Below are 25,949 nucleotides of genomic sequence, written 5' to 3'. Positions count from 1 at the left end.
TTGAAACCAGTCCACGAACTGATTGTCTGGTCGCATGGTTCCAGCATGCGAGTCATAATCCATACGTGATTTCGGCGCTGCGCAAGGGATGTTGCGCCTGCAAGAGTGTCAGAAAGATCTGCAGGCTTGATTGCAGGTGGGCCCTCTCGTTTCCCACCGCTGTATATTGGAACTAAATCGCTGGATGACGGGATAGATCGCTTCTTATCTGCTTTGGATACTGCCGATGGAGGTTGGGGCGGCAAACACGACTGCGACTTCGGTTGGACGATGATACCGTTGACGCGATGCGATGTTCCGCCACCACTCAGCGATTCCTCTAGCCTGTCGATGTTATCGAATGCTAATACAGTCGGGACCGAAGGGTGCACATGTGACGGAAGTGGTACTGTATCTTTCTCCACACTTGCTAATTTGTCTATGCATAGCGCTGTCTCGATTTCTTCCAGAACTGTGTACGAACATCCGTGCCCGAGTCGATTCAATATTCTGATGACCTCTGTATTACCGGTGAGCGTTTTCATGACCCACGGAAGTAGGACATGCTTCGATGTTCTGATGGTACCCCGGTGTACAGCATTGATGATATCTTGAGCCATCGACCATACCAGTGTGTCGGCACGCGCAGAGCTACCCCCACTCCCGCAAATCAAAGTATGCAGAAATACACGAAGAGAATCTGGTATCTTCACGTAATCTGAAGTGAGTTCTGCTGGCTGAGGCGGCCAACGTTCATTGTAATGAGCATCTTTGATCTGGTGTCGCAGTGAAGTAGCTGCACGCACAATGTTACTTTCACCGTCCGTTCGTTCAAATGCTTTCACTTCTGCTTTCAGGTTTACGCACTCTGCAGCAATCTCTCGCTTTGTCAGATTATCGGGCATCAAGTATACACGGTGTTTCACATTGAAGAAGATGAGCGATTCTCCAAACTCTCTTTGTAATGTGCGCTGCAGATTCTTCTTGATGGAGTCACGAACATCAACTGAAAATGTATCTGAAGACAGGATATCTGTTGCAACATCAACTATTGGAACAATCCTCGGGTTCAAGAACAAGTCAGTGCGAATGAAATTGAATATACATCGTATCATTTCTTTTTTCTCGATATTATCTTCAATGTCAGTTTCTACTTGAGGTTTTTGGGGCCGTGTGTAGTTTCTATAGCAGGAGAAGTGGTAGTGAGCCTCAGCTGCAACCATATCTCGTGTAGTCAATGCCAAAACTCTCTCATCATTGCGAGCTGTCGCAGCATCTCTTATTGCCTTATCTGCTCGAAGTTCAACAGCCAAGACAACTGTTTCACGGGTACGACTGCCTTTTATGAATTTTGAAGCACGCTGGCAAAAAATGCATTTATCATCGTAGACCGTTGAAGTTGATCCTGTCTCTTCCCGTGATGATCGCCGTCGCACCGCATCGCCAGTATCAACTGAAGAACTTCTAGCTGCATTGGTCAAAGTAGCTAGGTGGTTTTTGTGAGTGAAGTCTGATCTACAAGCCCTATGGTATAATATTGGAATATTAGGAAGTTCAACTGCGCCTTCTTGGACTAGCTTTAGAATTGGATAAAAGTTTCTAACTGCGGCTGCGTCACACAATGTCTTCCAAGAACTGTTGCCCGCTGCCTTGCTTAGTTCAGAGAGTGGCGACTTCTTGCTGCACAGGATGCACGTTCCGGACTCAGGTTCAATCTTCGCCCGTTTCGCCTCGACACCGGCCATCTCAGCTGAAAGAACAAAAAGACTGACGTTAGATTACTCCGATATCCGAAAAGCTCGCCAGCTTACATAGACATACTCATCCAAGTCAGTGAACATGTTAGATGGCGCCACAATACAACTCTATAATAGAGTTGTATGTGGCGCCATCTAACATGTTCACTTTTAGTTCTTAAGCCACCCACCCCCCCCCCCCCCCCCCTCAGAAATTAATCAGGTCACCGCAACAAATCTCAGACTGAGATATAGAATATAGAATATAGATATAGAATAGACTGACGTCACTTTCGGCACTGGGTTCTGTGGGTTGATTTATCGGCGGGAAATTCCAACTGACATAGTTTCGGTTTGTGGAAAGTGCATGCCTTTTCATATATTTTTTGTGTACACTCGTGGTGGATGATATGTTTTAGTTTTTGAGTTATTTTTATAGACAGATAAACGGTGTAGCACAATGCATAATTTGGAAAATCATACCAGTGTTGTTTCACTAAAAAAAGTACAAGTCTAATAATAAAATATTGAAAAATATATGATTTTTTTTCGATAATTGATTTTTATAATAATTAATCTAAAACAAAATGCTTCATATTATTTTTTATTTAGACGGTACACATCGGACGTATATTTAGTCGTCAACCGCACATCGATAGCTAGTATAGAAGTCCAGATACACGTGCAACAATGTACCCCACCAAATGGGCATTTTCGAGCTGGGTGGTTTCAAAGATGGCGTCCATCCGGGCACTAAGCTACCGTTCTCAGATGTGCATCACACCTTTTCTGACACTTGAGACATTGGTCTAATGGAAAATCATAATGAGAATTACTCCCCCCGCCGGAGCATTCACTTCAAAATATGGCCGGTTGGCTCAAGGACTAGATATGGTAAAGTTCCGTACGGTTCAAAATTCAAAAATATAATTGTATTCACTTAATTCCAAGCAGCATCATTCCAATCATAAATTTATACTTTAACAAAATACTGTGTTAAATGACGATTGTATCGAGATATTTATCAAACCAGCTCATTGTCGTCACGTGTTCACTTCCGGATTTGGGGCAGGTTCATATCGAGTTAATTTCAAAATCCTAATTTGATGGAGGAATTTATGAAACCTCCTACCTACCTTGCAACATCCGCTGGGACCCCAAAACGTTCCACAGGAGGTTTGGCGGGGCTAGTCCCAAAACTGAGGGAGTAGTTTTGGGGCGGACAGATGGACAAATGGACACTCCTGTTTTATAATATAGATATATAATTTTACATGTCAAATTTACAGAAGTGTATGTTTATTGTCAATATGAAATTTCACAGGTCAAATTTACATGATCGAAGGGTATATTTATTGCAAAGGTTGGTATTGGATCCAACGTTATATTTTGAAAGCATGTTCTTTGATTTTAATCTTTACGTATGCACAGTTAATGGGTAATGAAGTAGGAAAATAAGTAGAAATCACAATTATTTTCGGTAAAATTGTCTAGGTTTGAATTAACATGTTGAGGTGCGATGTTGAAAGATTTTCTTTTGAAATAAACATTTCTAGATATTTATTGTGCAACTAGCAAAAGTACCCGGCGTTGCCGGGTAACAATGAGTCGCTTCCTGACGGGAATATGAAGACAGGGGGGAGGAGAGGACGGAGGGAGAGGACGGGAGGAGAGGATATATGGAAATATATCGCACAAAAATGTTAGTCAATAAAAAAATGGGTACGTAAAAACAATAAGGGAGCTCTGTGTACTGTGACGCCATGGCTTGCAAAATTAGCCTGAATAGCGTTCACCAAGTGGTGGTTAATCATATTCAAAAAGGGTATTATAATACACCCAACTTCCCCAGCCTTGTAACTAATAAATTAAGTGCACAGGTATTTCTCACTTCATTTGTACAGCCCTTGCCAAGCGGCTTAAGCACTCCAGCAAGCACTCTAACTAAATGGGTGATATTAACGAACGGCTGGCTTGGCAAGCGATAGCAAGCTGATTGCTTTTGGTTGAAATGGCCGAGGAATTTTAAAAACAGATCGCAGGTACAGTGGAGTGACACCCTATCCCATGGAAGTATGAATTGAGTTAAAAATTATTATCAAGTTAAAATAAAAAAAATAACCACAGGAGAATGACAGCCTTGCTTAAATAAATGCATATATACACTTAGTTTATAAAAATCACTAGATATGGTAAATGTTATCAGATTTCACTCCCAGATTTGGACATTTATTTAGTCTACAGCATCCAATCATCATATCCGAATCCAGATTTTGATGACATGCTTCAATTATGTAATGATTAATCGATCGTGTTTCCAATGCAAGGCACGTTTGAATAGGCCGAAACAAAATGGCGGCTATAGAACCCAGCGAGTGGCAGTGGGCTGACCAAGATGGCGGGCCACAAAATTGGTAAGGCTTTATCGGACTTTGTCTTGTGAACCCTCCGTTACTCATCTTTAAAAAGGATGTAATAACACACCCAAACACCCAGATTTCATCATTGCAATCTGTTGGAGGTCGACGTGTACGCATGCAGCGTTTGGGGCCTCTTGGTTTCATGGTTTTGGAGTTGCGCAGGAGACAGACAGACAGAGGGACGGGTGGACGCTGCCTTTTATTATGATAGATTCTTTAAAAAATTGAACTTTGACTCCAAAAATGAACTAAACTTTGAAAGGAAAATTGGCACCATGAGTTTTGGTAAAGGTTTAAGCCCAGGGATTATGAAAATGTATGGTGTCAAAACTTTACAAACAAAAAATACTCAAATACAATTACCTCCCCTTGACCCTTACAATCGACATTTTACTTTATAATTTAAAATAGTCATTTTTGAATGTTGGTTTTTTTAAATAGGTAAATAAAATACCCTCATAGCTCATTATACCAAGAAAGAGAAGGTGCAACTTGTGTTGCTACATGTTTCTGGAAAAAGCCAGAGGGAGGCATGTCAGTGATTCTATGAAAAACGCTCTGAGAAGCGAAAGTCAAGTCATAGATGAATCAGAAAAGTGTCACAACGATTGAAAGCGACCAGAAACGCTGCTGATAAACCTCGCACTGGTTGCCTTCGCTCCTCTACAAACAACAACAACAACAACAACAGGCATTTTAAGGCCATTTTCCCTGCTAGAGTGGGGGTTAGCCTTGCGTGCCCCATGACAATCTTCTCCATTTTGCCCTTGTTAACCCCCTTGCCTGCATTTCTTCTTCCACCATCTTTAGCCAAGTCTTTCCCGGTCTTCCCCGTCCTCTACTTCCTTCTACATTAATTTCCATCACTCTTCTCAACCATCACAACTTCGCTCCTCTACATATGGAACTAATTCTGAAAATGTTCTTGCTGGAAGAAGTTGGAAGAAGCCCAAAATAAATCGTTTTTAAAAATGAGTTATGTGGAAGTTAGCAGTTCTTCCATTGCAGAAATTTTAAAGGCAAACAAATACCACCATATAAGGTTACCTTTGTTCAAGCTCTTCATGGAGATGATGCTGACTGAAGTAAGGAATTTTCGAAGTGGGTAGTGCATCGACTTGATGTGGAACCAACATTGTTTTTGGTGCGAGCTAACTTGCAATGCTACAAGATGTTTTGGCTCCTCATTTGGATGGTATGCCTTGGTGCCATTGAGAAAAGTGTGATTTCAACAGGATGGGACACCGCCACTTCATGCCACTACTGTCCGAAACTCCCTCAAAAAAAACCAAAAAAAAAACCTTTAGAGGCCATTTTTCCCCGCAAGCGGGGGTTGGCCTTTTTCGGGGACCGTGGTTGTTGTTGTTTTTTTGGTCCCCTTTTTGAAGCAATGTTTTACGGCCGGATGCCCTTCCTGCCGCCAACCCTTTTTGTCGCCTTTTTACGACAAACAGGGAATTACCAGTGAACCGGTACTCAATTAGCCGACCTCGGAAGGATGACAGGCTGAGTCAACCCCCCTGGCGTTAATTCAGCGATCGACCGGGATTCGAACCCAGGATCCTAGGATCCTAAGCCGGCACCCTAGCCGCTAGCCCAACACCAGGCAACACCTTAATGAAACAATATACCTTTGAGGTGGATAGGACACTATGGCCTGGTAGAATGGCCTACGCATAGTCCGGATCTAACACCACGATAATTTTCACTCCAGGGACACCTGGGGCAACCCGGGTCATCGCGTGGTGGATCACATGCCTCCTGCGCCTTTGCTACCGTGGAGTATTGCCTCCGTGGAGTATCATCACATGCCTCCGTGGAGTATTGTGGTATCTCATTCCTGGACCTTCCTGACATGTTGTCAAATTTGCATTAAAGCGAAAGCTTTACAATCAGGGCTGCAAAGCAAACCAAGGGCTGCACTAATTAGAATAGATTCGTAAATAGAGGGCAATAGCATGAATAGAGTACTTGCATCATTTTCAGGCTTTCATGAAAATCACCATGACAACATCAGCATGGATGAGAACAGAGCACGTTTGCATTTTAAAATAACTTACCAAAAATCGTATTCTCATCAGAGTACTCGCCGGTGGCATTCAGTCGCAGCAAAGTTCCAAAGTTGAATTCAGCAACTTTGCCATCAAAGAGCAAGCAAAACGCACGCCATTTCTGGTGATGAAATTGAAGGAACATCATATCCGAACATGCGATGAACATTTCCGAACTCGTTACAGCCACTTTATATTGTCAAACATACAACTACATCGGCACTCAGTAGCGAGCATACCTCCCTCCGCCTGGTTAGCCATCTCACTCAATGGTGAAGAATAACTTTAAAAGTTCTACTACCCGGATCCGGATCCGGATCTTCACCAAAATTGAATCGATTCTTCCTTGTCACACACACAACCTGTCCAACAAGTTTCGTCCAAATCCATCCATAACTTTTTGAGATATCCTGCTATGTGTGTATCGTTTTGGCCCCATCACCCAATGGTGAAGAATTACTTAAAGAATTTAATAATTCTCATATCCAAATCCAAATTTCCACCAAAATCGAATCGAATCGTCCTTGTCAGACACCCTTGTGTCTTGTCAGTCCGTTGTCCTTGTCAGTTTTGTCCAATTCGTCCACAACTTCGTGAGATATTCTGCTATGTATCGGTTTGGGCCCTTTCTCCCAATGGTGAAGAATCACTTTAAAATTTCGAGTAGCCAGATCCGAATCCAGATCTTCACCAAAGTCTAATCATTTCGTCCTTGTCACATATGCTACATCTCTGCCAAATTCCGCCCGAATCCGTCCACAACTTTGAGATATTTTGTTCACAAACGGACAGACAGACAGACAGGGGTGCAAACATAACCTCCATCCACCTTTGGTGTACCCTGGTTTAGAATAGGTACACCGTATCCCTGCGTGTCGTAAGAGGCGACTAAAAGGGTTGGCGTCAGGAAGGGCATCCGGCCATAAAAACATTGCCTCAAAAAGAGAACCATGACAATTACAACTACATATGGGCAGGGTACAGCCCGAAGTACCCGGTGGGGGACCCCACTCCCTCTCGTCAAAACTCAAGGTGGGGAACACGATCGAAGCAAGGGTGGAAATCACTCCATTTATGACGATGAAACATCTGATGCCCGACGTGGAGATCGGTTTCTGAGGCTTGGGACGTGGAATGTAGGTACAATGACAGGGAGATCAGGAGAAGTGGTGGAAGTATTGGTCAGAAGAAGAGTGGACATATGTTGTGTGCAGGAGACGAGATGGAAGGGAAGTGGTGTGAGAATGGTGAAGGGTAGGCAGGGACAGAAATACAAGTTTGTGTGGAAAGGGTGCCCGGAGGGCGTGAATGGTGTTGGTGTCCTGTTTTCTGTGGAGTTTGAAGATAGTGTGGTGAATGTGACTAGTCTTCTACCGACTCCTCTCTGGCCTTGCCCCCCCCCAGGCTCTGTCTGGGCTCTGTCCCCCAAATATTCCTACAGGTCGCACAAGATCTTCCTGCAACCCTCTTATGGTTAAACTGCCAAAATCAAAACTCTCTGCTCACCTTCACTCCTTCATTCCTCTTTTCTCCCACCTCTGGAACAAGCTCCCTCACTCTCTTCAATCCCACTCCACCCTCCAGGTCTTTAAAACAGCTGTTCACCACCATCTCTTATCTTCCCCCATCCAAAACCTTGATCTTTTCTACCCCCGCTAATTTCACCCCAAATCCGCTTTTTTTTGAAATACCAACTTCTGACCTGGAAGTCCTTGGTGTCCTTGTGTTTTATACTTCTCCCACCCCCCCCCCCCCCCTTCCCACACCTCCTCCCCCCAAGCCCTCTCCCTCCCACACATCTCCCTGCTCTCAAATGTTATGTTTGTGTGCTTCCCCTTCTCTCCCCATCTTGTCTTCCGCTCCCTCTTTTTATATATTTTGTGTCTGGTTGATTTGTTTGTGAAATAAATGTTAGCTCTTTCACGAGCCTCGATTCAGTATACAAAAAAAAAAGGAAAAAAAAAAAGTGAGTGATAGGTTGATGATGGTGAAAATGATGATTGGAAAGCTCTTGGTGAGCGTCATCTCGGGATATGCTCCGCAGGTCGGTCGGAGCGATGAAGAGAAGGACAAGTTCTGGTGTGCAATGGAGAAGCTGATGGAAAACGTGAAGGATGAGGAAGTTGTTGTGGTAGGAGGATACCTAAATGGACATGTGGGGAGGAGTATGGATGGTTTTGAGGGAGTTCATGGGGGTTACGGACATGGTGTGAGAAATGGAGAAGGTGAAAGGATTTTAGAGTTTGCTGATTTGTTGATTTGTAATACTCAGTTCCAGAAAGAGGATAATAAGCTTGTTACATGCACGTCAGGTGGGTCGACGACAACCGTTGACTACCTGCTGGTGCGTAGGCGAGATAGGGGGCACCTCCAGGACACAAAGGTGATCCCGGGGGAGGAGGCTGTTTCACAGCACCACTTGGTTGTCTGCAACATATGGGTGAAAGGTGCGAGGAGAGCTCGGCGGGTGAAGTACCAACCGAGAATGAAGGTGTGGAGGTTGAAAGAGGTGACAGTGAGGGAGGCATTAAAAGAGAGGCTGAGTAGGGCAGAGGATGATGTGGTTGAGCTTGAAAGTGGTTGGATGTCAATGAAAGATAGTCTGTTGGGAGCCATTGGTGAGGTGGTGGGATGATGAAGTTGGAAAGAGGATTGATGAGAAGAAGAAGAGGTTCAAGGAGTGGCAGAAGGCGAAGGGTACGGGGGCAGAAAAGGCAGAGCATGAAAGTTATAAGGCAGCCTAGAAGGCTGCAAAGAAAGAGGTAGCAAAGGCGCAGGAGGCATGTGATCCACCAAGCGATGACCCGGGTTGCCCCGTGATTTTTGACCATTTTACATAATAAGTTTATTTATTTTAGGGGAAGTGTAACCCGGGTTCACGTGATAGGAAAATCCTTTGTGTACCCATAATTTTTGGCAAGAACATGCACGTTTCCATGCAATACACAGCAGAACTAGGTCTATCCTTCTCACCTCTTATTACAACTTTTAACATACAACGTTTAAAATGTGTGTTATGATCTTTTTCCAGGGCCACTAATTTGCATGCACTTATAAACGTCACAATACGGTATAAAGTGTTAACAGTTGTTACGTCACTGCAGTAGTGCAGTACGGACAGTACGTGTTACCGCCCAGCCAGTGACACGACGTGCACATGCCATGATTATTGATCACTCAGTTCAGTACGACGTCGTGCAGTGTCTATAATTACACTGGGGCCGGTCTACGCTGGTACAGTCGTGTACGCAACCTATTGGATCGCCAGTATTGGCATTATTTTCCCGGTTTATTTTGATTGTTGAATTTGGCATCACATCTAAACAAACTTTATTGAAGAACTGCATGCCCAGTGTGGATGTTCCGTGTCATTTTAGCCTTCACGAGAGAACGGGTTACTGTTAAATGGCCCTGATTTGAGAATTGCCGTATCTCACGAGGTAACCCGGGTTAATCAATATGGCGGCGTCACGGTGTAACCCGGGTCACCGAGTGGTGGATCATGTAGGAAAATGTTCGGAGAACGCTTGGATTCGGAAGAGGGTCAGACAGCGGTATTCAGGATTACAAAGCAGACAGCGAAAGAGAGGTGTGATGTGATGGGGGTGAGTTGCTTGAAGGATGAAGTGGGACAAATCGTTGTGGACCCAGATGGAATTAAAGGAAGATGGAGGAGAAATAAGGGAAATGCTGTTGAATGCAGAGAATGAATGGGATGGCAACATAGAGAGTAACCCAGTTTTAGGACCGGCAGAGAAGATAACTGAGAAGGAAGTAGAGGAAGCGACAAAAGCAATGAAGAGTAGAAAAGCGGGAGGGCCGACGGGAGTTGTGGGAGATATGTTGAAGGAGTTCCTCTCCAAGAAGTTCTGTCACTCAAGCTTTTGGGTCTCACTATCTGCCATGATCTTTCCAGGGAAAACCACATTTCAAATCTGGCCTCCAAAGCCAGTCGACGACTGGGCATCCTCCGGCGTGCGAAGTCCTTCCTTGGCACACCTGAGCTCCTCACCACATATAAAGCTTTCATCCGCAGCTCAATGGAATACTGTTCCCCCCTCTGGGCTGGTGCTCCTGCCTCACACCTAGCTCGTCTTCACGGTGTTGAAACCAAAGCGTTCAGAATCATTGGAATCTCCCGCGGTGAAGCTACCTCCGAGGGCCTTTCACTTACTCACCGCAGGCAGGTTGGTGGTCTTTCTGTCTTCTACCGACTCCTCTCCGGCCTTGCTCTTCCAGCTGTCTCTGGGCTCTGTCCCCCAAATATTCCTACAGGTCGCACAAGATATGCCTGCAACCCTCTTCTGGTTAAACTGCCAAAATCAAGACTCTCTGCTCACCTTCACTCCTTCATTCCTCTTTTATCCCGCCTCTGGAACAAACTCCCCCACTCCCTTCAATCCCACTCCTCCCTCCAGGTCTTTAAAACAGCTGTTCACCACCATTTCTTATCTTCCCCCATCCAAAACCTTGATCTTTTCTACCCCCACTAATTTCACCCCAAATCCACTTTTTTGAAATACCAACTTCTTTCCTGGAAGTCCTCGGTGTCCTTGTATTTACACCTCTCCCACCCCTCCCCCCCCCCTTCCCACGCCACCTCCCCCCAAGCCCTCTCCCTCCCACACATTCCCGATGTCCCTGCTCTCAAATGTTGTGTTTATGTGCTTTCCCTTCTCTCCCCATCTTGTCTACCGCTCCCCTTTTTATATACTTTGTTTGTTTGTCTGTTTGATTTGTTTGTGTGATAAATGTTAGCTCTTTCATGAGCCTCGATTCTGTATACAAAAAAAAAAGAAAAAAAAAAAAAAGGCAGCAGGAAGTTGGGGTGTGAAAAGATGACAGAGATCTGTAATCCGGTGGTGAAAGAATGCCGCATTCCAGTGGATTGGGAACTGAGTACCCTCGTCCTTCTATACAAGGGGAAAGGTGACCCTCTGGACTGTGGATCGTATTGAGCGATACAGTTATTGGAGCATGGAATGAAGGTATTGGAAAGGGTGTTGGAGAGGGGGATAAGGAAGAAAGTGAAGATCGACGAAATGCAGTTTGGATTTATGCCAGGAAAAGGAACGACAGACGCGCTTTTTATTGTAAGGCAGTTGCAGGAGAAGTACATGGAGAAGACGAAGAAGTTGTTTCTTGGGTTTGTTGATCTGGAGAAAGCATTCGATAGGTTTCCAAGCGAAGTAGTGACATGGGCATTGAGGAAGTTAGGAGTGGAGGAATGGTTGATCAGAGTAGTGATGGCAATGTACAAAAGAGCGCGCACAGCTGTAAGGACGAAGGACGGGAACAGGGATAAGTTTGAGGTGACGGTGGGAGTGCATCAGGGGTCAGTACCAAGTCCACGACCATTTGTAGCTGTGATGGAAGTGCTGGCTCGGAACGTAAAGGAGGGTTTGCCGTGGGAGTTGTTGTATGCAGATGATCTGGTGTTGATTGGGGACAGTATGGATGGACTGAAGGAGAAGATGAACAAGTGGAAGGAATGTATGGAGACAAAAGGTCTGAAGGTGAATATCGGAAAAACGAAGGTGATGGCAAGTGGAAAAGCATGTGGTGAGGTGGAAAGAACTGGGAAGTGGCTGTGTGCTGTGTGCAGGAAGGGTGTCAGAGTGAACTTCATTCAATGTACAATGTGCGCTGAGTGAGTTCATCAAAAATGTAGTGGTCTGAGAGGGTCATTAACCAGTGTGGCAGCTACATTCAAGTGTAAGGTGTGCACAGAGGGAACTGCAGATGGAGGAAATGTTGAGTTGGATCTTGGAGACGCCGTGAAGCTGGAATGTGTGAAAACATTTTGCTACCTAGGAGACATGCTGAATGTCGAAGGTGGATCAGACTTGGCAACAGTTGCTGGAGTGAGATGTGCATGGAAGACGTTTCGGGAACTGAGCGGTGTGCTGACGAGGAGGGGAGTGTCGTTGAAGCTGAAAGGAAAGGTGTATGCTGCATGTGTGAGAAGTGTTATGATTTATGGGAGCGAGACATGGGTAATGAATGTAGAGCAGCAACGAAGGCTGGAAAGGGTGGAAATGCGAATGGTGTGGTGAATGTGCGGAGTATTGTTGAGGGAGAAGAAGACAAATGATAAATTGCAAAAGATGATGGGAATAGAGCCTGTGATGGATGCTGTGAAGAGAAACAGGTTGAGATGGTTTGGTCATGTGTTGAGGAAGGATGAAAGCGACTGGTTGAGAAGAGTGATGGAAATGAATGCAGAAGGACATGGAGGACAGGGAAGACCGAGAAAGACTTGGCTGAAGGTGGTGGAAGAAGAAATGCAGGCAAGGGGGTTAACATGCAGAAAATAGGGCAAAATGGAGAAGATTGTCATGTGGACCGGAAGGCTCACCCCCGCTCTAGAAGGGAAAATGGCCTTAAAATGCATGTTGTTGTTGTTGTTGTAGTCACTGCATGCGTTTATATCTCGTCCAAGGAGATAGCTTGGTCAGATGGGTTATTACGGTCTGAAGGGTCTAAGTGGTCGAAAGGGTCTGTAAGGGTCTTAACGGGTCTAAAGATCTAAAGGGTATTTTCTAATCGTAGTTAAGGTCCAAAGCTCACCTTCACCCTTTCATTCCTGTTTTCTCCCGTTTCTGGAACAAACTCCCTCACTCCCTTCAATCCCACTCCTCCCTCCAATTCTTTAAAACAGCTGTTCACCACCATCTCTTATCTTCCCCGATCCAAAACCTTGATCTTTTCTACCCCCGTTAATTCACACCAGATCCAGTTTTCTGAAATACCGACTTCTTTCCTGGAAGTCCTAGCAGTGTCCATGTGTTTTATAGCTCTCTTCCCCCCCCCCCCCCCCCCCAAGCTCTCTCCCTTCCACAGATCTCCCAATGTCCCTGTTCTCTGCTGTTGTACTTGTGTGCTTCCCTCTCTCTCCCCATCTCGTCTCCCGCTACCTTTATCATATGTTTTTATGTGTCAGTTTGTTCTTTTGTGATTAATGTTAGCTCTTACACGAGCCTCGATGTTGTATACAAAAACATCAATAAAAAAGAAAAAAGGTGGCCTAATGGGTCTAAAGGTATAAGGCTCAAGGGAACTAAGCGTTCAAAAGGGTGTAAATGTCTTCAGGAGTCTAAAGTGTCGAAATGGTCTGAAGAGATATTTATCAATCACCAAATATTGATAAGACCAACATGTTTCTTTTCATACACATGTCACACACATTGCTCAACTCTTTGTTTGCCTCCAAAGCTTGCGTCGCAACCCAATCTCTCTCTGTACCCACCTTACCCAGTCATACCCAGCTGCTCTTGGACTCTGTGTCCTTCTCTCCTGACAAGGTGGAGAAGTTTCTGTCAAACTTCGACTCTGAATCTGCAATTGGACCAGACGGCATCAGCCCAAGGCATCAATCCTGCTCTGCCGCTCTATCTCACCCTCTCTCTGTTCTCTTCACCCTCTTTTTTGCTCAAGGTCATCTGCCATCAGCTTGGAAATCAGCCAACATCACCGCTTTACATAAAAAGGTGCAAAAACAGATCCTTGCAACTACAGACCAATCAGCCTGCTCCCAATCATCAGCAAGGTCATGGAATCCATGATTGCAACCAATATTAAAACCTTCCTCTTCTCCAATGGCTTGATCTCTGATCATCAGTTTGGATTCAGACCAGGTCATTCTACTCTGGGCATGCTGATTCTGCTGTCTCAACAATGGATGGAGGTCCTCAATGCCAAACAGGAAACCAGAGCCATCTCCCTTGACACATCTCGTGCCTTCGATACAGTATGGCACCTTGCTCAGCTCACCAAACTTTCCTCTCATGGTATCCATGGAAACCTCCACACATGGCTCGCGGATTTCTTCTCCGGTCGCAGTCAGCGTGTGGGTGTAAATGGAATTCTCTCATCTCCCCTTCCTGTCCGGGCTGGAGTTGCTCAAGACAGTGTTCTGGGCCCTGTGCCTTTTTTGATTCTTCATTAATGAACTCTCCGACTCTGGAAAATCTCCTCCATCTCCTTGCTGATGACTCCACTCTCTGCCGCTCCATATATCAACCCTCAGATCGGCAGTCTGCAGCCTGTTCACTCTCTGCAGACCTGGATAAAAATCACAGACTGGTCAAACAAGTGGAACATGTCTTTCAATCCTGACAAATCTCACACTCTCACTACGTCTCTCCGAAAAGACCATCTGGACAACCCTCCCATCAACTTTCCCAACAATCCTCTAAAAGACTTTCTGTCATTCAAGCTTTTGGGTCTCACTATTTGCCATGATCTTTCCTGGGAAAACCACATCTCCAACCTGGCCTCCAAAGCGAGTCACCGACTGGGCATCCTCCTTCGGACAAAGCCCTTCGTTGGCACACCTGAGCTCCTAACCATTTACAAAACTTTCACCCGCAGCTTGATGGAGTACTGCTCTCCCCTCTGGGCAGGTGCACCTGCCTTACACGTAGTCAGCTTCACGCTGTAGAAACCAAAGCATTCAGAATCCTTGGAATCTCCTGCGATGAACCTGATTCTGAGGATCATTCACTCTCTCGCTGCCGGCAGGTTGGTGGTCTTTCTGTCTTCTACCGACTCCTCTCCGGCCTAGCTCCCCCTGCTCAGTCTGTGCTCTGTCCCCCAAATATTCCTACAGGTTGCACAAGATCTGCCAGCAACCCTCTTCTGGTGAAACTGCCAAAATCAAGACTCTCTGCTCACCTTCACTCTTTCATTCCTCTTTTCTCCCACCTCTGGAACAAACTCCCTCCCTCTCTTCATTCCCACTACTCCCTCCAGGTCTTTAAAGCAGCTGTTCTCCACCATCTCTTATCTACCCCCATCCAAAATCTTGATCTTTTCTACCCCCGTCAATACACCCCAAATATTCCTCCTTCAAGTTCTGTTTTCTTTCCTGAAAGTCTGTGTTGTGCCCATCTTGTTTATCCCGGGTACCAGCCCTCTCTTTTCCCCAGAACTCCTGATGTCCCTGTTCTCACCCCCACACCCACCTTGTCTCCTGCTGCATTTGTTATATGTTATTTGTGTTAGCTCTTATACGAGCCTCGACTTGGTATACAAGAAAGCATTACAGCAAAACAATACAATTTCAGCACAAATCTCAGGGTGTTGAATACTAAAAGGCCTCGTATGGTCTGGTGTTGGCTTAGCGGTTAGGGTGCCGGCTTGGGATCCTAGGATCCTGGGTTCGAATCCCGGTCGATTGCTGAATTAACGCCAGGGGCGTTGACTCAGCCTGTCATCCTTCCGAGGTCGGCAAATTGATTACCAGCTTGCTGGGATGAATGATCACGGTGTGTACCCCGATTTAGAATAGGTACACCGTATCCCTGCGCATCCTAAGAGCGTGACGAAGGGTTGGCGTCAGGAAGGGCATCCGGCCATAAAAACATTGCCTCAAACAGGGAACCATGATTGTCATGGGGCCCGCAAGGCTAACCCCCGCTCTAGTGGGGAAAATGGCCTTAAAACGATCATTCATTCATTATTTTTTTCGTAGATGCACAAAAGCTTGTAATTAGCCTCATGTATGACCAAGAGGTACAATACAGAGTCAAAAGAAACCGTGGTAAACTCACAAACACTACGACGAGTTCCAGCTGGAGAAGAGTACCAAATGTGGTGTAAGATTAGAGCATCCACTCCGAGTCTGGGAAGTTGGCGGTTCAAACCCCGGCTGAGTCATACCAAAGACGTTAAAATGGTACGTACTGCTTCCTTGCTTGACATTCAACATTTAAAAAGGATAAGAGTTTGGACAATCCCCATCGGTTGGCATCCATCGGGAGAAGAAAATGCAGTGGAAAAGCGCTGCCATTGTTGTTACCCAAAGTACCTCGGGAAGTGACGGAACTTTCGCCAAGCTCAGTGGCTGTGTTTGTCTCGTCCAACAGTCTTGTGTTGTGTCGTGTATATGTTTGTCGTGGGTGTGATGTGATGTGATGTGATGTGATGTGATGTGATGTGATGTGATGTGTGTGTGTGTGTGTGTGTGTGTGTGTGTGTGTGTGTGTGTGTGTGTGTGTGTGTGTGTGTGTGTGTGTGTGTGTGTGTCAGCACTTAAATGTTTAGAAAACCACCAAACTGAAAGATGAAATGTTACAATGAGTCCCATGATGAAAAGAATGAGAACAAAGCAGACAGTGAACAAATCATGCAAAGTTGCATTATTGTCAAAAACACACCTCTTTACTCGTCTCGGACTTGAGATCTTCTGGATTTAGGATCGCGATCATCATGGTTGGGAAGGAGCGGCGGAACTCATTGTAAATTCCATCGTCCTGTTCGGTGAGATGCAGGAACTCAGGTTCCGCAGAGCTGATGAGCTATTTGGTACATGGAGGGTAAGATGTCATGGGTCAGCAGATTGAAGGCAGACTGGAAAAAAATTATATGCTTTAAAAAAGGGCATGAACGAGTCAAATGCAGAAGCTTCATATGTGGTTATTTGAATTTTCTATTATACCATTCAACCATCAATATGGCTTCCGCAAAGCACGGTGATATCCTTTCTTACATTACGAATGTCTGGGCCTCTTCTCTGAGAGACTTTGGGGAATCCTTTGTTGTAGGCCTTGATATCTCAAAAGCCTTGGACAGAGTTTGGCAGCGGGATCTGATCTCCAAACTTCCCTCTTTCGGCTTTCCTCCTTCCCTCTGCTCTCTCGTATCGAGCTTTCTCTATGAAACACGCTCTATCGCCGTAATTGTTGATGGTTTAACATCTCCCTCCTTACCTATCAACAGCGGTGTCCCTCAGGGTTCTGTCTCGTCTCCAACACTCTTCCTTCTTTTTATCAACGACCTTCCTTTTTCTATAAATAACCAAATGCACCCATATGCTGATGACTCGACATTACTTTCCTCCATGTTTTTCCATCTGCCCCATCTTCCCTCACGCGATCCACATCTCGTTTGATCACAACCACCTCTTTAAATTCGGATTTCGACAAGATTTCCCAGTGGGACAAATGTAATCGGGTTAAGTTTAATGTTTCTAAAACTCAATTTCTTTCCTCTCCTTTGAAAGCTCCACAATTACACCATGTGATTCAATAAACCTGCTAGGTATTACCGTAACATCAAATTTATTCTGGAATCCACACATTACACATATAGCTAAGTCTGTCTCAAAGAAACGAGGAGTCCTGTTCGGATGTCGAAGATTCTTCTTCTCCCAACAGTTACTTCAACTATATAAACGATTGATTCAGCCTTGTATAGAGTACTGCTCTCACATTTGGGGTGGTGCTAGCTCCACATACTTCCTGGACAGAATTGAATCCAAAGTAATCCAACTTAATCAACTCTCCCAATCTGACTTCAAAACTTGACCCGGTTGAATTACGCCGCAAAGTTGTCTCTCTTTCTCTTTTCTACAATTATTATTTCGGTTTCTGCTCCCAATAACTTGCTGCTTGTGTACCTCCGCCATTATCGAGACCACAGAATACTCGACAAGCCACTACATCGTATGATTATTGTATCTTCCCCTCCACTGCCAAACTCTGGAACTCTTTACCTTCTCATGTTTTTACAAACACTTACAACCTTCTACTTTTCAAAAGGCAGATTTTTACTTCCTCAAAAACTCAGAGTATTCTCTCCTTCTTAACCTTTCTATCAATGCAGCTTTTTTTATTTAAGGCCTGGCCCCAATGAGGACTATATAGTCTGTGACTGGAGTCATGAACATTTAAAAAAAATCCAAAAGTTAAAATAAAAAGTAGAAATTACATTTTTTGTCATGAAAGGAATTTGCAAAAACACGATTTTTCGCGTTTCTGAGGACATGTCACATCCATGCCCAACTTAGCTTGTACATGCAACAACATGGGGTTTGAGCAATTTACATGCCGCATCAAACAACTACACACAGTGTACTTGACAATTAAAATGGGAATTTTGGGAACATCACAACGAGGTCTTTGGAGCATCAAAAGCGATTTTGATACCAAGGCTGGAAAAGTGCACAAAACATGACAATGCGGAAATAGTATTTACAATCAAACTGCCAGACAGCGCTGCTGCTTACATTGTAGTGAATCTCTGCAAATTCGTACGCCTTCACTGCCCATGCAATTTCCAGCTGAGGCTGCAATGGTAAAAGTGTTCATTTGAGATCTGTTTTTTCATTTACAAATGATGGATTAAGTGCAGTTCTGCACTGACAAGGAAATCAAATCCATACCAGGGATGCACTGTGTGGAGCATAATCTTTGAAGGAACCTCAAACACAATGAAGATATATCAATGCAACATTGGGAAGGGAGTAATAATAATGAAATAAAAAACCAAATTAAAATTTCAATAAAGCTGCTTGTGGTATTAAGGAGGCCGCAACATAAGGAAGGGCAGGGGAGAGGGTGGGGGCGAGGGGTGGGTGGAGGAAGAGAAGAGGAAGAGAGTGAGTAGGGGAGGAGGAGAAGAAGAGAAAAGGAGTGAGGAGGTAGGGAGGAAGAAAAGAGGATGTGAGTGGGGTGGAGGTGGGATGAGTGCCTTGAGGGTGGGGGACAGAAGTTGGGTGGGGAGGGAGGAAGGAAGTGATTGGAGAAAGAGCGGTGTGTGCACACAGGATTATGATAACAGCATAGGGTAACAGGTCCTGCAGGTCAGCCAGGGCAGCACTGCTGATTGAGGACCTGAGAGTCCCAAATTAATCAAGATGGTACTAGCTCTGCCAGGCGGGCAGAAGTTCAGAAGCAAGGTTCAGCTAGGTAGTTTGAATGTGGGATCAATGGAGGGGAGAAGAATCGAGGTTGTGGAGATGGTGCAGAGATGGAAGTTGGAAGTGTTGTTGTGTAGGAGACCAAATGGAAGGGAGACAGGGGAGGAGGTTGGAAGGAGTATGGATATAAGCCGTTGCACGTGGGTGGGGATGGAAAAAGTAGTGGCCTAGGAATAATAGTATCGGAAGAGATCAGCAAGCAGGTGATCGGAGTGCAAATATGGGAGGGAGGGATAGTTGCGGCATGGGTGGAGATACAGAAACAAATGATGTGTTATGTCGGTATATGGACTATAAACGGGAAGAACTGGGGCAGAGAAGCAGAAACTCTGGGACACATTGGAGAGGATAAGGGGAATGGTTGACATGGAGGTGATGCCGTACATCGCAGGGGGTTTAAATGCACATGTAGGAATAGCAGAGCAGGGTGAAGACGAATGTGTTGGTAAATTTGGTTGGGGAATGGGGAATAGAGAGGGTCAAGAGCTGGTGGAGCAGGTGGCAAGGAATGGGATCGTCATAGCTGGTTCATCATACTAAAATACATAATTTGGTGTCTGTCTGTCTGTCTGGCGATTTTTGACCGTGATACATTCGGTTGTTACTTATCCAATGTCAACCAAACTTGACAGGACAACTAAGGGTCCCACAATGAAGGTTGTAGCAAATGAATTTGCCCCCCCTCTCCAAAGGGGTTTTCTCTGCCAAAGGGGTTTTCCCCACCAATAGGGTTTACACGTCAATGGGGTTGCATGTTGAGGTGGACATCCTTTTTAAGATAGCTTTAACATGCCATTTTCCCAAGAACGTTTCGAATAAAGCTAATGATAATAGCATAATATTAATGTTATTACAAAACAATATCAATACTAATAATATCCCACATCCCCAAGAGGTGTTTCCTCTTTGTTCAAATGTGTATAAATAGCTGATTGTGCCATTTCCATGGGAGCACCAGCCTTTACCAGAAGTAAAAATATTATAAACCACGAACACGTATGATTACCTTTGGAAACAGTCGCTAATGCTGTTTAACACTAAAATGAAAGAAATTTGGAGAAATCCGGACATGAGTCAATGCTTAACTCAACGACAAACGGACCTGAGCGTAGATCTACTGTAGTCTATATACCACACAAGGGTTAACAACACGACCCTTCTGCCTCTTCCATGGAGTTAATCAAAGGCGTTTTTCATGGAATTAATCGAAAGCCGCTTCTCACCACAAAAGTAGTAACAACACTTATGATAATAGCAAAATATGAATGATATTACAAAACAATATCCCCACTCCCCCAAGGGGTTTTGTGGCAATATCCCCACTCCACATTGTGCCGATATGGAAAGGGAAGTGGTATGTTCAAGATCTGGGGAAGTGCAGGAGCATTACACTCCTTAGTCATGTCACGAAGGTGCTGGAGCGGGTTCTGGATGGGAGGATAAGGAAGAGCATGGAGAAGGAGATCGGAGAAGAGCAGCAGGGGTTTAGAAAGGGTAGGAGGACAGATGGGATGTTCGAGTAGAGGCAGCTGGTGGCGAAGAGGTTGGAGGTGCAAGGTGAAATGGCATTGGGATTTGTGGACAAGGAAAAGGCCTATGACACTGTCCCGAGAGAGATGTTTATGGCGATACCGAGATGGATGGGAGTGGTGAAGAACTGGCAGTGGTGAAGTGGCAGAAGTTAGGTTGGTGGAAGGGATGTACATGGGAACGAAGGGAAGAGTTTTGGTTGGTCATGGGATGCCGGAGGAGTTCATTGTGAACATCGGTTTGAGGCAAGAAGGATCTCTCTGCCCACTCATGTTTATCATGGTGATGGAGCTGGTAAGCAGGAAGGTAAACATGAACGATATTCTGGGGAGGATGTTGTATAAGGACGGTCTTGCTGTTGTGGTGGAGAGTGGGCAGGAGATGCAGGAAGTACTTACTGGGGGAGTGGGAGGAGGCATTTGAGAAACGGGCTGAAAATGAGCAAGGAGAAGACGGAGGTGATGTAGGTTGAGCAGCAGAGAAAGGAAATGAATATCAGGTTAGAGGGAAAGGAGATCAGACATGGAAATAGGTTTGGGTATCTGGGTGGAACAGTGACGGGGGGTGTTAAGTCAGAGGCAAAGGTGTGGAGGAGGATTCAGGTAGGTATCGGAGGAGGATGATTCAGGTAGGTGTGTGGAGGAGAGTGGAGGGAGTAATTGCAGACGGAAAAAATTCAAGGAGATTGAAAGGAAAGGTTCTGATGTCGTGTGTAATGCCGGCCTACCTTTATGTTCTGGAGACAGTGGCACTGACACAGAGAAAACAGCAGAGGCTGCAGGTGTGCGAGAACAACTGTGTCAGGAGAATTGCAGGAGTGAAGAGGGTAGATAAAATGGATGAACCGAGGAAGGATGGATGCAGATGAGCTTGACGGGGAGATTGGTGAAATACCGGCTGAGATGGGCAGGACATTTGGTGAGAATGGGGGAAGAAAGAATGGCAAAGAGAGTGGGTAGGTTGAGGGAACAAAGAACCGCCTTTAGAGGCCATTTTTCCCCGCAGAGCAGAGTTTGCCTTTTTTGGGCACCATGGTCCCATTTTTGAAGCAATGTTTTACGGCCGGATGCCTTTCCTGCCGCCAACCCTGTTAGTCGCCTCTTGCGACACGCAGGGAATTACCAGTTAACTGGTACTCAATTTGCCGACCTCGGAAGGATGACAGGCTGAGTCAACCCCCCTGGCGTTAATTCAACGATCGATCAGGATTCGAGCCCAGGATCCTAGGATCCCAAGCCGGCACCCTAACCGCTAAGCCAACACCAGGCTTGATGTGGATTGTGTGAAGAGGGTAAGGTGGAGATGGTTGGAGGGTGGAGAGAGTGGGCTGAGGACTTAGGGGAGTGTACGAGGATCGTAGTCAAGGCAAGGCAGGGGCTCGGTGCCATCGGACCTCACCCCTTATAAAGGGAAGAGGAGGAGAAGAAGAATTACCAAATATTAATATTGCTAAATTTCCACTTTGCATCATTATTGGAAAACAAGAGCATTACGTTTTTTGCGAAGGATTTTCATGACTTCCCATGTGGGGCATCTTGTGAATGCCCTAATGGGAGGGAATTCCGATCCTACGTCTTGCCATTGGAGAGCCCTGATTGGCTGTGAAATATGTAAATATAGGCAGCACCCATTCAGAGCTCCCTACTTACCTTATCATAGGACCTGACCAACTCCATTGCATCCAGTGGATGTTCAATAAGATGCATGTCTTTCTTAATGGTGCAGCTCGTCATAAGGATGTAAACGACTACATCCTGGATGTAAACGATGTAAACGTCAACGACTGCATCCTGGATAACAAACTGGACTTTCTCTGTCTCACCGAAACCTGGCAACAACCACTGGACTACTACACGCTCAACCTCACCACACCCAATGGATATTCCTACGTCAATAAACCACGCTCGGAGGGCCGAGGTGGTGGAATTGCCGTTATCCACCGTCAAGACATCAGGACCAGCCTCATCCCCATCGCCTCATCCTCATCCTTTGAACACCTGGCTTTTAAACTCTCTGGTCGCACGCAGTCAGTCATGGCTGTCGTCTACCGCCCTCCCAAACCACACCCATTATTCCTGTCTGACTTCTCCTACTTTCTGACCCAGCTATGTTCCCTCTCCCCCTCAATCCTCCTCCTTGGTGATTTCAATATCCACATGGACTCCACTGACTCCACAATAACCACTGACTTCACTGATTTACTCACCTGCTTTAACCTCACTCAACATGTCAACTTTCCTACGCATATCCGTGGTCACATTTTGGACCTTGTCTGCTCCACTGGATTAATTTTGCACCATCTCTCTGGCTCCGACCTCACCCTCTCTGACCACTTAGCCATCACTATGACCATCAACATCCCCACCCCAACACCAAGACATTATCGCACTATCAACTTCCGTAAGCTAAACGCTCTTTCACCTACCTCATTCTCATCCACCCTCTCTGAAAAAAGTCCACTTCTCCCTTCATTGACCTCCACACCCCTTCCGACCTCACTGACTACTACAACCACACTCTCTCCTCCTGCCTTGACCAGCTTGCGCCTGTAAAAACCAAAACAGTTTCTTTCACCCATTCTGCTCCCTGGTTTACCCCTGAACTCCGCCTGATGAAAACTCGTGCTCACCAACTTGAAAGACTCCGCAATAAAACAGGTCTCACAGTTCACTCCCAAGCCTACAAGGACCACCTACAACACTACAAAGATGCCCTCTCCCACGCCCGCTCCGCCTACTACTCTCAAATTATCCACTCTGGCTCCGGAAACCCAAAAGCACTCTTCTCGACAATAAACAAACTCCTCCGCCCCCTGGACACCACCACCCAGTCATTCACAGTAGACAACTGCATCTCCTTCCTTTCATTCTTCCAACGCAAAATTGACAACATCTACAACAGCTTGACCACCGCCGCACCCGCACCCCCTCCAACCACCTGCCCCCCCTTATCCTGCCTTCCCCTGTCTCAATTCTCCCCGGTCTCCCCTACAGACCTCTCTGAACTCCTCATAGGATTGAAAACTGCCACCTGCACTCTTGACCCCATCCCCTCCAGCTTTGTCAAGGCCTCCCTCCCTGCTCTCTCTCCACTTATCATTGCAACAATAAACTCCTCCCTGTCTACAGGCATCGTCCCACCATCCCTCAAAATTGCTGCTGTTACCCCCATTCTAAAAAAACCTGGTCTAAACCCTGACACCCTAAATAACTTCAGACCCATCTCCAACCTACCCTTTCTGTCAAAAGTTTTGGAACGCGCTGTAGCCGCGCAACTCAAACATCACCTCTCTGCCAATAACCTGTATGAAACATTCCAATCCGGATTCCGCTCCAACCACAGTACTGAAACTGCTCTCCTCAAAATCACCAACGACCTTCTCCTCTCCTCTGACGCTGGCAACCTCAACATTCTCGTCCTCCTCGACCTCAGCGCTGCCTTTGACCCCATCGATCACACCATCCTCCTCACCCGACTTGAATCCACCTTTAACGTTACCGGCACTGCCCTCTCTTGGATTAAATCATACCTCTCTGACAGACGCCAGTTCATCTCCATCAATAACTGCAAATCCCCCACTGCTCCCCTCGCCAAGGTGTCCCCCAAGGTTCAGTTCTTGGCCCCCTCCTCTTCATGGTTTACCTGTCCCCCCTCGGTCACTTAATCCGCCGTCATGGTCTCCAATTCCACTGCTTCGCCGATGACATCCAGCTTTTCATCTCTACCAAGTCCGTCTCCACCGACACCCACTCTATCCTGACAAACTGCATCTCTGAAATAAAATCCTGGCTTCAAATCAACTTCCTCAAACTTAACTGTGATAAATCTGAAATAATCATCATTGGCCCAAAAACGCTCACAAAATCCACCCATAACTTTGCCCTCAACATCGACGGTATCCCAGTATCCACCTCCCCTCTCATCCGGAATCTTGGCGTCATCTTTGACCAAACCCTCTCCTTCGACAAATACACTAAACAGATCACAATGACAGCCTTCTTTCACCTGAAAAACATCGCCCGTCTCCGCTCATCCCTCTCCTCCACGGCTGCAGAAACCCTCATCCACGCCTTCATCACCTCCCGTCTGGACTACTGCAATAGCCTCCTCTATGGTTCACCCTCAACAATCACCAATAAACTCCAATACATTCAGAACTCCGCTGCCCGTCTACTCACCTATTCCCGGACCCATGACCACATCACCCCCGTCCTTTACAAGCTTCACTGGCTCCCCATCTCCCAGAGAATCCAGTACAAAATCCTCCTCTTGACCTACAAAGCCCTCCATAACCTGGCCCCATCCTACCTGGCTGACCTCCTCTCCAGACACACTCCCACCCGCAACCTCCGCTCTGCTGGTACCAACCTCCTGACCCCCTCCATCCGGACCAAATTCAGATCCTGGGGGGACAGGGCCTTCTCCATCGCTGCTCCCACCCTCTGGAACTCACTACCTCACACCATCAGAGACTCCTCCTCACTCGCCACATTCAAAACATCACTCAAGACCCACCTGTTCAGCACTGCATTCAACATTCAACCCACAGCATTTAACCCCTGACTATCACTTCTCCTTCTCCCTCCTTTTGCTTTAAATATTTCCCTATTGATTCTTGTCTTTTTGCAATTGTTGTTTTCATGTTTTGTTATGCATTATGTTTTGCACTCTGTCAAAGCGCCTTTGGGCTTCATGAAAAGCGCTATACAAAATAAATGAATTATTATTATTATTATTATTAAAAAGAAAAAAAGAAAAAGAAAAGTGATCCACTCAATGTTATTTGTCACATTTGACTTTAGCTTCCACTGAGACGACAGGGTTTTTAGTGATAAAACAAGACTTTGAGAGGAACCACCCAAACACATCGTGCTACCCACTAGTGACATGTGATGACGGTAGGTGTGTGCACTCACATCATTGCTGTGTGATGACAGGTGTGTGCACTCACATCATTGCTGTGTGACGACAGGTGTGTACACTCACATCATTGCTGTGTGATGACAGTAGGTGTTTGCACTCACATCATTGCTGTGTGATGACAGTGGGTGTGTGCACTCACATCATTGCTGTGTGATGACAGTAGGTGTGTGCACTCACACCATTGCTGTGTGATGACAGTGGGTGTGTGCACTCATCATTGCTGTGTGATGACAGTAGGTGTGTGCACTCACATCATTGCTGTGATGACAGTAGGTGTGTGCACTCACATCATTGCTGTGTGATGACAGTAGGTGTGTGCACTCACATCATTGCTGTGTGATGACAGTAGGTGTGTGCACTCACATCATTGCTGTGTGATGACAGTAGGTGTGTGCACTCACATCATTGCTGTGTGATGACAGTGGGTGTGTGCACTCACATCATTGCTGTGTGATGACAGTAGGTGTGTGCACTCACATCATTGCTGTGTGATGACAGTAGGTGTGTGCACTCACATCATTGCTGTGTGATGACAGTAGGTGTGTGCACTCACATCATTGCTGTGTGATGACAGTAGGTGTGTGCACTCACATCATTGCTGTGTGAT

The 25,949-nt window shown here is 45.8% G+C and overlaps 1 protein-coding gene across 2 annotated transcripts in view; it reads right to left on the bottom strand.

Annotated features, from left to right (window-relative positions):
• The window catches only part of PBDC1 (polysaccharide biosynthesis domain containing 1), a 77,636-nt gene that overhangs the window by 40,358 nt on the left and 11,329 nt on the right, over nucleotides 1-25,949 (bottom strand). Inside the window, exons 3-5 of one of the 2 annotated variants that reach the window (XM_068111354.2) lie at nucleotides 18,197-18,256; nucleotides 16,347-16,487; nucleotides 6,196-6,307 (exon numbers count right to left, since the gene is read on the bottom strand). In XM_068111354.2, coding sequence (XP_067967455.2) covers nucleotides 6,196-6,307; nucleotides 16,347-16,487; nucleotides 18,197-18,256 — 313 coding nt within the window. The remainder of the gene's footprint in view (nucleotides 1-6,195; nucleotides 6,308-16,346; nucleotides 16,488-18,196; nucleotides 18,257-25,949) is intronic. The other variant, XM_068111356.2, reaches the window with a different exon arrangement.

The sequence above is a fragment of the Myxine glutinosa genome, chromosome 3, assembly GCF_964187855.1.
Source record: "Myxine glutinosa chromosome 3, kmMyxGlut1.1, whole genome shotgun sequence".
Taxonomy (NCBI): Eukaryota; Metazoa; Chordata; class Myxini; order Myxiniformes; family Myxinidae; genus Myxine; species Myxine glutinosa.
The sequence above is the reverse complement of the archived record's forward strand: the minus strand, read 5'-3'. Positions and strand labels throughout refer to the sequence as shown.